Source organism: Zonotrichia leucophrys, chromosome 2 (genome assembly GCF_028769735.1).
Source record: "Zonotrichia leucophrys gambelii isolate GWCS_2022_RI chromosome 2, RI_Zleu_2.0, whole genome shotgun sequence".
Taxonomy (NCBI): Eukaryota; Metazoa; Chordata; class Aves; order Passeriformes; family Passerellidae; genus Zonotrichia; species Zonotrichia leucophrys.
The window spans coordinates 102,653,677-102,668,292 of NC_088171.1; the positions used below are offsets into that span (position 1 = coordinate 102,653,677).

At 38.0% G+C, this 14,616-nt stretch overlaps 1 protein-coding gene across 8 annotated transcripts in view; it reads right to left on the bottom strand.

The window, feature by feature from the left end:
- The window catches only part of PTPRM (protein tyrosine phosphatase receptor type M), a 443,102-nt gene that overhangs the window by 308,064 nt on the left and 120,422 nt on the right, over nucleotides 1-14,616 (bottom strand). For all 8 annotated transcript variants that reach the window (XM_064705880.1, XM_064705877.1, XM_064705876.1 and 5 more), the window contains exon 3: nucleotides 428-693. In XM_064705880.1, the coding sequence (XP_064561950.1) occupies nucleotides 428-693 (266 nt within the window). The remainder of the gene's footprint in view (nucleotides 1-427; nucleotides 694-14,616) is intronic.

A 14,616-nucleotide genomic window follows, 5' to 3' on the forward strand; every position in this document is an offset into this window, starting at 1 on the left:
AGGATTCTGCTGGTTCTAAAGCAACAAGTATTGCTGATATAAATCCAATTTGAAGACTGGATAAATAAAAAAATCCTATTGGAGTTCAATTCCAGCATCCCTACTGAACTGAAAGAATGAGCAAAGTTATTACAGAGAAACAGTTAATTGACTGAAATCAATGGCAAAATTTCTGGATTTATTCACTCTAATTAGTTCATCCAGATTTAGAGCATGTGTGGATTTCACAGACTTCTATAAATATACATAAACATATAAACACAGCCATATGCATGTAAAAACAAACATTTAGCATCATGTACAGAAATGTGATTAAGATGATGATGAACTAGAAATACTGAAATTTATTTTGGTTCAAGGTTAAAATGAGGATTAAGAACCAGATGGCTATTAGGAGAGACAAAATTTCATAAAAAGTAAGACATACCTGATAAAAATTGGGCCAGAAAGTACTAATTGCCAGCTCAGCTCTGCTCCAAGTGCCAGTGATAGACGTGTTCCAGACTGGGTTACCCATAGGACCATCATTAAACTTCACATATACATTCAGAGTGCCAGGGCTAGCTCCACTCTTGCTTGAAACATAATAGTGAAAATCAATACAATGTGTATCATTTTCTTTCAGATGGGGCATCAGGAGGTGAGCTTTCTGTCCTGAAAATCTTCCAGATGTATTCACCAACATGAAAGAACCTGCAAAAACAAAGTGATCGATTCAATTTCTTCCTCATTTTTTCTCTTCTTAATATGGTAATATCTGTAACTAAAGCATAATTTAATAATAATAATTCAACCATTTTTCTTTGCTTCTACTAACATAAGAGTAATATGCATTTAGTAGGTATTTGATCTCAAATTTCTTTTGCAGAATCCCAAAAATCTTTTGTAAAGCTGGTTAATATCTTTATTCTACAGGTGGGGAAGGAAAGAGACAAAAAGCCCCAAATGCTGAAGCAACCTGCACTGCAATAAACCTACAGATGGTGGTACAGATCAGCTGGAGGTCTCAGCTATCTGAGTGCTTCTACACGCAGAGTCCCTGCTGGCTTTGCCTGGCAAGGTTGTGGTAGTGGGGGAGCTACAGGAGTGGCTTCTTGTGAGAAGTTACCCCACGTGTCCTACGGAGCCAGTGCCAGTCAGCTCCAAGCCAGCCCGCCCCACTGCCGAGCCCGTCAGGGATGGTGGCAGAGCCTTTGGGGTAATGTAATTAGAAAGGCGGGGAAAACAAGAAAACTTCAAAACTGTAGCTGAAGAGAGGACTGAGAATATGTGAGACACAGCCCTGCAGACACCAAGGTCAGTGCAGAAGGAGAAGAAGGTGCTCCAGGCGCTGGAGCCGAGATTCCCCAGCAGGCCAGGTGCTGAGTGAGTCAGGCCGGCCCCTGCAGCCCATGGAGTCCAGAGAGGGTTCACCTGCAGCAGCCTGGGGAGGGCCCCACACCAGCTCAACCAGGTGGTCAAAGGAGGCTGTGACTTTGTGGGAAGCTCACACTGGAGTAGGTTTAGTGGCAGGACTCATGACCTGGTGTGGGACCCATGCTGGAGCAATCTGTGCCTGCAGGACTGCATCCTGTGGGAAGAGACCCCAGAGCAGGAGAAGACTGTGAGGAGTCCTACTCTTGATGAGGAAGGAGTGGCAGAGACAACATGTGATGAACTGATCCATTTCCTGTCTCTCTGCACTGCTGGAAGGGAGGAGAGAGAGAAAATTCCAGAGTGAAGTTGAGACCAGGATGGAGAGCACACTTGGTTTTCCAGCCAGGGTCAATACACCACAAGAGATGCCATGAAATTTAAGAGAATTTCATGTGTTCAGATGATCACATACTCTGCAGTATGTGATGCAGAGAGAGTCTAAAATGTTCTCAATCCCTTAACCTTCCTTTAGCTAATCACTAGTTACCTACTGGACTAAGTGTGACAATTGTCTCCTGTCCTCAAAAGGTGAAAAAAGAATGAACAAATGTAAATTCAAGTAAACCAGTAAGCTTTACACGTAAAAAAACCAAAACAATAAAGCTGGGGTTGAATTTTATACTATGATCACAACTTAAAACAGCAAATTACAAGAAATGTAAAAGTATTCAAATGAGGTCACATTCAACCAACTCTCACACGAGCAGCTATCAATTTATACTCTATTTTTTAGTGCCTATTCACGTGTTCCATTGAAGTGTACCTTCAAAATATTCATGCTGCAGGACTAAGGAATTTGAAAGACCGTATAGATGTTAGAAAAATGCAACATGACTTCTGAGGCATTCATATTTCTGGGTTGAAAAAATGAAAAGGAAAGAATTCTATTAACAGATAACCTATGATATCATAGAAGTAAATAAAATTCAGTATCTACTCTGGAAAAAAAACATTTCAATAAAATGCATGAGATAATTTAAACACTGCATTTCTCATAAGTCCAGAAATGGATATATTATAGATCCCTGCTACAAATGCATAGCTAAGTGTACTTAGAAAAATGTAAGTACACACACACTTGCCACATAGTTATTCAGAAACCAAGTTTTAATTTTTTTTCTTTTTCTTACTTTGATGGGTGATGATACCTTCTAATGAGATGCAAGTCATTTCTTGAAATGGAATATTGGAGAACCTTTGTCCAGACTGTATCTCTGTTAAATAGGTTTAACTATTCAGTAATAGTAGTTTTGCTATTGAATTTAAATAATTCATCAAGTATAAATTTCCTTTCTAGACAAGTTCATAAAATTGATAAAAATGGAACTTTCTTTTAATACAAAGGACTATAAATATTTTACTTCCTAAAAGGCGTTACTCTGTATTTAACTCACAGTCTGTTACTATAATATATTGGGAAAATCTTTATTCATTAGTAACATAAACAGAAGTCACTGCATATGCATTTTTCTCTTAAAACAGGCAGGAAAGAAGCTAATATTCCTTCCATCAATTAGTACATGCTCTGCCATTCAATTAATTTATTTACATTTAAAATATAAACTGCTTAAATAGGTATAATTTGCTAAGTTATAAGAGCAATACTTAAAGCATTTATGAATTCACTAAAAATTAACTGGCAGGATTTTTTACATGGAAACTATCAATCCAACAAACAAACAACAAAAAGTCCCACAGCATACTTTCTGACAGTGGATCAGCTCTCCAGAACAGCTTCTCACATATACTGGGGCACATAAACACATATTAAAAATAACTGAAAGGACACACTGGCATATACAAGGAAACAGTTATCTGCCAGAATTGAAGGATTCCACAAGAAAACATGGAAAATTATAACCGAATACTCGTTCCTAAGAAGTAATATCAAGTGCATGTCTTACTATAAATAACACTCATTTTATCACACTTACTTAGTTTCTCTAAGTGTACTTCCATGTTTAAGCACATGGATGATAATTTCCTCAGCCCTTTATATAGGGCTATGTAAAGGCACTACATGCAATGTAGTAAAACCTAATGGTGCTCATCATTCATTAAATTCAGGATTCTTAAGTCCAAAGCCCTGCTGAATCACATGTATTTCATCATTAGAGCTAAGGCATTTAAATCAACAAAGCAGTGGTTATCCTGAAGTCACTGTTGCTGTTTAAAATTGCTCATTGAAAATTGGTTCAGCAGTAGTTCAGCAGGTATTTGGTTTATGTAAATATTCATTCTAAAAAGATGCAATACTTGAAAAATTAAAATACGGATTTGCTCCAGAGTTAAATAGGCAATTAAATATACTGGTCATTTCATTAGCATAAATCAACATTTTCTGTGAAATACTGGACACAAAAAGATGGTTGAAAGATAGAGTGACAGAACTAAAAAAAACCCAAAAAGTTTAAAAAATAAAATCTGACAACTGGAAAAGCAACATACTGTCCTACAAAAAATGATAGGAATGGCATAAGAGATTTTCCAGTCATTTTGGCAAGTTTTCATCCTAACACCTCACCTTGTCAAGAGATCCTTTTTATACTGGGAATGTCAAAAAAACCAAAACTGAATGCAGTATAATTTTTCATGCATAAAGAAAATGGGACTAGTGAGGAAAGAGTTACTTTGTTGATTTTTCACCAGTCTTATACATGGTTGAGGACAAATTATCTTCCTAATAAATATTTTTTAAAAAGAGTACTTTATTTAGAGTAATTTATTTAGACATTACTGTTGGTTGATTTTGACTCTCCAATATTTGAAAAATGTGCCAAATGATAGAGAGCAAAAGGTCTGATTTTAAAAACAGATATTCTATGTATTACTTTATTAACAAAATACCCTTGAGGTCTCATAAATGCTGTGACTGGGCAGCTCACAGAATCAACGAAAGGCTTGGAAGACACATACAAAAGGTCACTTTTTTTAGCAGAACAGGATTCCCTAAATGCCAGCAAACCCTACAGCCATCACTCACAAGAGATTGCAGCTATCTGACTGCCCAAGACTAAGTGTGGAACTGTTCAAGACACTGGAACTGCAGTGCATGATCAGATGAATTGTGAGGCTCAAGCATCATGAGTACCACTTTCAGACAAGGGAAACTCACAAGTGTTCTTTTGTTTACTGTATTCCATAAACAATCACGTACACAGTCCACCTTGGAAGTATTGCAGAAAGCAAAGGACCTGAATTTAGGAACAGTCCACCTTACACTTTAACTCTCAAAGCTTGCAAACAAAACAGGTTTTCTCTTCAGTACTTTTTCTTACCATTTACTAATATTATAGAAAAAGGAAACAACATTTTCCGGTAACATTTGAAAATTACAGGGGAGCTGTAACTCTGAAAGCATGACTAGCACCACCTAAAGAAGCTGGAACCTTCATTCAAATGCACCACCTCCAGACATCACCCAGTAGGTATGTGCACACAAACATCAGAGACTCTGGCACCCCTGAAGGGGCACAATGAGGTGCCCCAAAACACAGCAGCTGAGAGTCTTCCCTTCAGTGCCTCAGCCAACACCCATCAGTTCTGCTCATTAACTTACAAACCATTACTGTCGCCAAGTGAATTTTAAGTCTTCTTTTGAGCAATATTTACTCAAATTTAACAGGGTAATTTCAATCATTATTTATTACCCATCCTAAAAACATCATTAATCTCAACTTTCAAGCTGTTTATCTTCCAAATTTGCAACTGTTCAAACTCTTGGAAAAAATCCATTAAGAAACCACCATAAGTCCTGTGTATTTTTTAAAAAGATCAATTCACTTCTACCCATAATGCCAGCTTTGTTTTAGCCAAGCAATTAGTAAGACTAATAAGCCTTATAATTCTTTCACTAAATTCAATTCTTAAAATTCTTCCTCATCTCATATGCACAGACATATCTCCCATAACTTTGTTAGAAATTGCTTTGATCAAGTTTGGACGTAAAATCATGTATTTCTGAATCCTGTATTTTTTGCAGCCCCTTTTCCAATAGCCAGTATATAAAAAACAAATCCTGCTTTCTGAATGCTGTTTGTTTATTCAATCCTTTTCAATATTTATTGATTTTGACTACTCATCCTGTAATCTGTTTATCTGTTTTCTTCATAAGTACTCTGCATTTTCAAACACTGTACTGACATTCTGAAGGTTACTTCTTACATAACTAATATTATCTCTTTGCAAAAAAGCATGCAATGTATAGTAGGGACATATAAAGATCACAAGCTAATAGTGAAAACAAAGGTGTATGCATAAATTCTGATAGAGTTGTCTCAAGTTTCAAATTCAATTTCTGAAGCAATTATTGCATTTAAAGAAAAACAGAAATCAAAGTAAGATAAGACTTGAGGACAGGCAGACCCAAGGAGAGTTTTAAAGCACAAAGCAGCATCTTCCCAGGTCTGGAAAAGGAAAATTCTTGTTGAGCATTCTAAAGCAGGGAGTAGGTATATATTTGAAACACCCAAAATTAATTGAAAGTAATGAAAATTAGAGGACAATCCGGATCTTCCCAGAGTCCTAGCATCATGGAATCATTTAGGCTGGAAAAAGAGTAGACTACTCTTGAAATGGAACAAAGCTAATGCTTGGTTTTTATAAAATCTTCTGAAGGGCAGGGAAAAGGGATCACGTTTGAAATGCAATTCCACTCATGAACACAACTGGAAAGTTTTCTGTTTGGTTATTTGTTTATAACAGGAAACCTGACTTGCCTGAATAAAAGGAAATGCATCTACAAGGTAATTTTCCCTCTGTTTGATAAAGAAAGTCAAGTGTGGTGTGGACTAAAATCTCCAAGGAATTGTGCTACTCCTCTTGTCCCTGGAGAGCCACCTTAGATGCAGCCCAGGCCTGAGGCAATGGAGCAGCACCACCACAGGGGGAAGGTTTCTTTCCCAGCCCCCGTCACTCAGAAAACCCTCATCAGCCAAAGTGTCCAACTACCTGGGAGAGTTTTTCACTTTTAAAAAGGAACTGTGCTCCTTCTGGGTTTCAAAGAGGTAAGTCAGGGCAATGTTCTTTTTTCATTTCTGTCATCCCACATTTGGTCTATACTCATGTGTTCTGCAGCTTCACCAGTACCTTTCTACAGACAGTGGGAATCATGCTACAAACTGCTAAGACTGAGAACTGATTTCTAAAACATGAAAAAAAGATTCCCCAACAAGGTACGCAAAGTTTTCTTCAAATTCTCTCAAGAGTCCTCATGATGCAGTTGGCTGGATTTCTTTAAAGGTGACCTGATGTATTTCACCAGCTATAACATTTTTCAAATTTTATGCTATGACTGGATTTCAAACATGCCAGAGCTTTGAGACAGATCTGTCTGCACCTTTTTTAAAGTGAACACACCAAAAAAACACCAAAAGGGCTTGAAAGAAATGTTTTAGTAGAATGTGAACTTGAAAAACTGTCTTCTTTCTGAAAACCCAGATTCTTTTGAGAGAGAAGTAAAATATAGCCATTTGAAAACAAATACATTTTCTGCCCAACTATGTCTTTGCAACAAGGGCCCTTTTCCTCCAGACCTGCTTGGCACACAAGCCATCTTCAATAGCCCTTATGGATTCAACAAACTCTACTTGTTCTCCTCTGGGTTAACAGAAAAATCTTCTCATGTCTGGAATAGTTTTGTGTTTCCTCCCCATTACTCTAAGAAAACTTCCCCAGTGCAAGGTCTCCAGTTAGCACATCTATTACTGCCTATCCTGTTGTTCCCTGGAAAAGCTTCTCCCATGGCCACATGCTCTCAAAGAAGAAATATTTTTCTCCCCTTCTGAAAACTTAACCAAAAAGCATGCCATTACCAACTGTGGACTTTAGCACAGCGTATAAAAAATTATTTTGAAGGACACCTTGAACCACTCATTCTCACTCACAGAATGACAGTATGTGCATAAAGAATTTTTTGCCATGGCCCTTCTGTTTTAAAGGAAATGAGACGAAGCTTTGAACGTCACAAAGAGAATAGAACTTGTTCAGCACAAAAGCTCTGTCCCTGCCTCAGAGGCTACATTCACAGATGTTTCCTCGCCTTGTTTGTTCCTAATAGGGCACAGCTCCGCTGCTTGATTGTTTAGCCTGTGTACCTGCACTGAGACTGGAAGAGGTTTGCTAGGCACATCTGCTAGATCTACCCTGAACAAAAGTAAGGGAAGTCAAAATACAGGATGCAGTACATAAAGGATTAAAGGGTAAGGACAGAAATAGTAACAATCCACATTGTAACAGACAAATGGGCCTTGCTTTAAAAAAAAAAAAAAAAAAAAAAAAAAAAAAAAAAGCAAACCTTCAGGCATACAGTTGAAGAAGACTGCAACTATTGCTGAAAACACAGAAGCTGAAGAGCTAAAACTTCTATAAAGTGCTTAACATAGTAAGTTAATTCATTAGAGCAGCATAAAAGAACACATCACATTTATTAAAGGCCGAATACTAAAGCAACTGTTAATGAAGAAGACCTAGTAAACATGGATGAGGTTCTTCTTGCTGGATTTTTTGCATTACTGTTAAACTAGGTGCTGTTTAACTTCCTTAACAAGGATATAAGACCAGATGTAAATCTGTTTCTGGAAAAAAATGAAATTACACAAACCCTGGCAAAAAAAAAAACCAAAACCAAACAAAAAAACAAACAAAAAAAACCACAAAAAAACCCCCAAAAAACCCCACAAAGGCTCAGAGTAGCCAAATCTAGGCTACTCTCAGGAACCAGGGTGAGTTTTAATCTCCCTCCCTGACAGACACAGGGCTGCTACAGTTCCATGGCCCCAGATCCAGCTGTTGGCGCTCCCAACGCAGGCAGGCAGGCATACAGCAAGAGAGGAGGAGAGGGAGATGGCTGGACAGACCAAACACAGACAGAGAAACAGTGCCTTTAGCAGCATCCCTGTGAACACACTGAGCACTCACACAAAAAGCACTGACAGCCCTGCCCTATTCCTCCTCTCCAGCCCAGGGGAATCTCACTCTGCTAGAGGAACCCACACCCTGCTCCTCTCCAGGCTCTGGCCCCCACACCCAAAGGCCCCTGACTTCCATGGTTCCACAGCAGCTCCCAGCACTCAAGTCTCACCTCCCACTCACTGGTTAGCTCGGTTTGAAGTTTATGAGCACTCACACACACACTGAAGACCTGAGTGCATCCACGGACAACAGGGTAGAAACTGGGTTTAGTAAGAACACAGGACAGATTGCAGTAATCAAGCACCAGGCAGAGTCTCAGCAGCATACTGAGCTGTCAGACAGGTACACAAGATGAGACTCACTTATCCCTTTATCCTATTTCTCTCATGCTTGCTCCTTCCCAATCTAACCTGACTCCTGCCTTTGGTCCCCACATTAACAGCTGCACATGCAGTGAGAGCAGCACACAAAATGGCAAGCTGTGTTTTCCAAAGAGCCACCTACCCTATCAACTTGCATTTTATTATAACTTGGCATTCAAAGCATGGGCCAGTTGTTCTGTCACAGAAGATAAGTATCTGTAAAACTAACCAGCACATGCTAACAATTACTGCTGTCGCCCAGAAAGTCTCCCTTCTTTTCTAAGCACATTCTCTTTGCTGCACCACCAATAACATTAGTCATTATTTTTGTAAACCATTCAACCATGCAATTCAGCATTTAAGAAACAATACTCAGGAGATAAGCAGGAATCAGCTTTAACATGTTTCAGGGGAGCTCCTGGGGTAAACCAGTTATTTTTCAGATAAAAGCTTTGCAGAATTAAACATAGAAAGGCTGGGGGAGAGGGGATCATGGCTTGATCCATGTTACTCTTATCTGAAAAGGATCATCCTCAAGAACAGGGTTAAGTGCTACTGGTACTCTTTTCCCTGCCCAGTGACAGGCTGAAAGGGTTGTTAAACACAGAGGTTAATGTAAAAAGCTTCTGAAGGCCTGAAGACAGTGAGCTTTACAACTTTTACAGAGATACAGTTTTCTTTCAGCTTTAGGTTGCTAGGTTAATATTTGGCCAACGATCACACTTATGGTATACTCTTCCAATTCTGTACCATCCAAGCAATAAGTTACTTCTCATTTGAAAGCTAACTGTCATTGTACTTTCCTCACAAAGCGTTTTCTGGAAACCTGATAACTAATTTCTTAGCTACTGATAAAAGCAAATTGTCACCATAATACTATCAAGTGTGTAAACTGCTACTAAATTGTTGCAACGATTAGTATTTGCAGTAACATGTTACATATAAATGACCTGCATCTTCTGAATTTCACTCAAATGTCTGACAGTTTTTCACAGGCAGAAAAAAACTACTGTACTGCCTATGGCACTTAATCCCACAATAACAGAGAGCCTTTTGAAATCCTGCTGGACAGATCAGTAATTTTAGAAGTATATAAGCCTCAAGGGCTTTTCTGTTACTGGAGTAATTTACTCGTGGTTTCATGAGTGTGAATAAAGATAACTCACAAGAAATATTCCTTATCTATTCAAAAGAGTAGGTCAGCATTGCATTGTCATCTACAGCAGATCTGTGGAGTTTTGTTTTTATTCTACCCTCCTCTTTTGAATCAAAGCATCCATCTTTTCTCATCTGTTCAATACACTCATCTCCCTTAGCATGGGCCATGTGTCGCTTCAGTTCTTTTACTTCCACATAAAAAATCTTGCTCAGAAATTAGAAGCTCGCCAGTATAATTACAATCAGACTGGCTTCCCTAAAACATACTTTTATGCTCTGTTTTTCTAAATTGAATCACTCATTGAGACTCCAAACCACAAGCAGTGGGTTTTCTTCCCCAGTTAAACTACAAATTACTTCAGATTAGTATTCAGAGCATTTTTCTTCCACAGAAACACTTCAGAGACCTTAGACAAGACTTGCTCAGTAAAATTTTAAGCACATCGGGGCCTGTGTTCCACTGATGAGCAACAGGATGGCTCAGGACCTTTACTTTGAGCTCATGTCCCAAAGGAAATCATTGTTATACCAGCACACAGGCACCACACGGCAACTACAGGACAGTTTAAGCCATAATGGATCAGGTACTGCACTTCCTGCAGGTAAAGTTACACACTTTAGTCAACCTATACTGTATCAATATGAAAGCTTTAAAGCTGATGGAATAGCATATCCAGCTAGGGCTATTACTTCCACCTTAAATAAATCACAAACCAAACAACCCCCTCCCCATCTCCATGAATTCAGTCTGCTTTTAAAATGAAATTGAACACTAGTTTACACCAAGATTTATGCCTGTCTGTGTGTGCATTTATCAGCTTGGAATATTGCCTTAGTTGGCTTTGTACAGGAATTAGAGACCCATTATGCTTCCATTTCTCTATTTCTTTTGGTTTTTATTTTTAAATGCACTTATACCTTTGCCACAAAAGCAGCTGACAGCATTTTCTACAAATTGGTATACAAAGCCATATTTCATTTAGGTTTTCTCCTCTTAGGGTTCTTGTTACACTCAGCAATGACAAAGAGAAGAATGAAATATCTTAGGAATTCAGATTTTTTTTTTCCTTTCTTATTTTCAAAGTCTAAAGCAAACAAAAAATACAGAGGTATTTGTTATCCAAGGTATAAGTTACGTGAAAGAGTTTCACTACATGACAAATTAAAACAAAATATTTAAAGCATAAAGATTGCCTTTCTTTAAAGAATATATTACACTATTCATTTAACATAACATCAGCTCTAAAATAAGATAATATTTGCAAAAAACACCTTCTTGGCAGGAAAGAAAAAAAATCCATTGTCAGCTATTTTATTCTTGACATGGTAACCACTACAGTGCAGTCTATCTTTAAAGGCTCTTATCTAGGAGAGATTACGTCACAAACTACATCACAAAGAATGAATACTGTGCAGGTTGCCAATTTATCTGTGTTTATTCACACAACCATTTCCTTCACTGTGGCAACCGGCAGACTTCCCAAAGCCGTTTGCACACTGATAAAAATGGGAATTTCACTTCTCATTCTTTTAAAGAGACTTCTTCCAAGCCCCAGATGGAATTGGTTTCAAGTCTTGTATTACTATGGGTATTTTCTATGTCCTAGTTAGTCTTTACTTTTATCCACCTTAAATATAGAAGAAAACATCTCTAAATAATTTACCTGGTGTATATAATAGTTTACATATTTACCAAATGAACTTCATGTTGGGCTTTTTGCCTGTGCAGTCCCATGGAGGATACTGTTTAATGTACTTATTTTCAAGTTCCAGTCTGCTAGAGATGCATTAAAGATATTAATTTGGGCCTGATTCATCACCAAAATAAGCCTTCCAGTTTCATGACTCACAATCCCAGGAACTGAGATTGTCATTCAAGAGAACAACAGAATCAGGGTGGGTTTTTTTCAAAAAGCAAAAGCATAAGACTCTAATTAACACAAGGGCTTAACGATGTGCTTAAGTACCATTCAGGAAAGCACTTAGATACTTAATTTGTCTTCAATAGGATTAAAAATTCAGAAGGTACATGCATAATATTTCTGCAGGATGCCTTCTGGAGTTCTGAGATCCTGCTATTGCAGGAACCTGACATTTCACAGCTTTATTAAAAATTGCTAATTGAAATGTCATTGTATTAAAGCACAATATTTTCAAAAATTAAATTTTATACTGAAGGTGGCTGGTGGTCTTCAAGAAAATTAAAGGCTTTGTAGCAGTGCTTAAGCAAAAAAAAAAGTTTGGACAACATTGACTTAAACTCCTATTTTTTTAGCCCATAATTTAATCCAGAAGATAATATTCAGGCACATGAGTGATTTTAAAGGGAAAAGAGGGATAAATAAGTGTTTTCAGGACTGTGAAAGGGGAATTTGTGTTTAAAGGTATTTTAAATAAGCTGCAGAATAAGGAACAATCAAACCGAAGCCAACCTAAAAAAAAAAAAAACACGCTCTGCACTTTTCTTCTCTCTTGACTTGGTCTTACATTTAAAAGATCCTAGGCCAAAACTTACAGGACAATAAGAATCCCCTGGATTTAAATGGATGTCAGTCAAAATACAGGAAACTGAAATTAATGTTTTTCTATCACCCTACTCTTTTCTGCAGTCCTTTTGGCCTGGCATCCTCATGACCATTCTGCTTCTCGGCGCTGCCCATGGGGCTGTGTCACTCCCCACTGAAGCTCTCAGGGGTGTCTCCCATAAAGGCTCAGGGTGCAGTTTGCTGCTCCATCCCCTCCCTGTGGTGGCTGCCCCTGCCAAGCTGTGCCTGGCTGCTGGGAGACAATCCCCATTTCAGCTGATTTTTTCCCAGTATGAGGAGCACAGAGCAGCCCAGTGCCAGAGGAAGCCATCCCACTGTGCCACTCCTGCAGCAGGGAGATGAAGGCTGACCATGGCACAGCCAGGTGGGTGCTACCACATGAACATCTCAAGGCCCCTGCCTGTCACCCATTATTCACTTGTTCTACATCAACAACTTCTTATTTCTGGCCCCCAGCACGAAGAGCAAGTTGCTGTGTACGAGCAGGCATCCCTAAGCTGAGCTTTGTATCAAGGTAACCATGAAAACAAGCAGCGTAGGCAATAGTTCGGGTGCATTGCAAACCACTCACCAAGTGATGTTTCTGCATTTAAAACATTTAATGAAAAAAATCAGCTTCCAAACTGACATATTTACCGTGTCTGACTGTAGTTAAAATCTCCATTCCATTAAACTTCCATTCCTTGTCTGCAAACATGAACCCTTAGAAATTATTTTCTGAAGTACTACAGACCTTTTATTGTCATTATGTTCAATGCCTGTTTAGTATAACCAAATAAGCTATACTTCAACAGCATTTTATGGGACAAAAATTCTATTATAAAACATAACGATAATGGAACAGATGACATTAAAATATTAAAGGAAAATGAAAATTTTACAGCAAATAGCTACTAGACTCAATTATCCTTTAAAGTAAAAGGAATACTTTCTGTTTCATTCAAACTAAAACTTTGTGTCAAAAATAGAAATGCAAAACTTAGTGACATAATTTCATATTTAGACAAGTAACTCAGCTTTACTTGAGACACTGTAGCATTTATTTTCTCTCATCTTACTTGTTCCATTTTTATTTTGCCTATAATTATTCAATCTAATGTTATTTTAGTTTGATGTACTGAACTAAACTCACAGTTCATTCTCCTGGAGTTTTTGCTGGGATCCTTTGGAGCTTGGCTACCTTAATTGTGTCAACATTTTCAAGTGTTTTATTGGTGAAGTTTTAACTAAATGTACCAAATGTGAAAGACTTATGGGCAATCAGCCCAGAAATAATTTGCCAAGGATTTGCCATATCAGTGGCAGAAGTGAATATATTCAAACTGAAAACTTCACTTCTAAACAGGTACTTTTTTAATCAGCTATGATTACAAGCAATACCTCCAACTCTAATACTTAGTCAAGACAAAAATAATACAGCCTCCATTTTTTAGGGTCATCTGTGTGTGTTAGACAGTACTTTGTATGCAGAAGTATAGAGACTCCAAGCTATATATTTAAACCAAAATGGAGATCAAATTGAAAAAACAGAATAAAATAAGAATTAAAAAACAATACTTTTAAAACTTGCTGGCAGATATGGTACTGTAAATACATTTAAAGTTCCTTTACTTTTAACTTGATTTGTTTTGAAACAGAAGCCCACTCTTCCAGCTTCCCTAAGAGTCCTAAACCCCTCCTTCAGAAAAGGTGGAAAATAAACTATAAACAAAACCACCCCTTTGAAAACACCCACTCTGAAGCACACTGAAAAGCCCGGATCTTGAGGCAAGATGGATTGTTTGCTAAGTCTGCTGCGTTAAGCTGAATACTGAGATCGCCCACTTGCTCACTCTGTCTTTATTCCCCTTGTCATATTCTTTTATTCCTTCTTATCCACACAGGGGGAAAGTGGAGAATGGTCTACTGGAAAGTGAATGCACACTTAGCTGGCAGATGTCAGCATCTATTGCACAGGTTGCACAATTAGGAATCTGTAAACTCAAGAGACTGATGTTTAAAAACACTTAAAGCATATGAATAAAGATTCTTGTAAAGATATTCCTTGAAGTCTGGAGATATTTTGAACACATTCTGAAATGCCTGCTGACACACAGAAGTTGCTACAGGGAGCACAACAAACAGATATGTGCTGAATGCTGTTTATGCACACAATGAATTACCTGGAATGCCCAGGAAGCTGAGCACCACTGTATGCATTGTGTTTCAAGTTTACACTAACT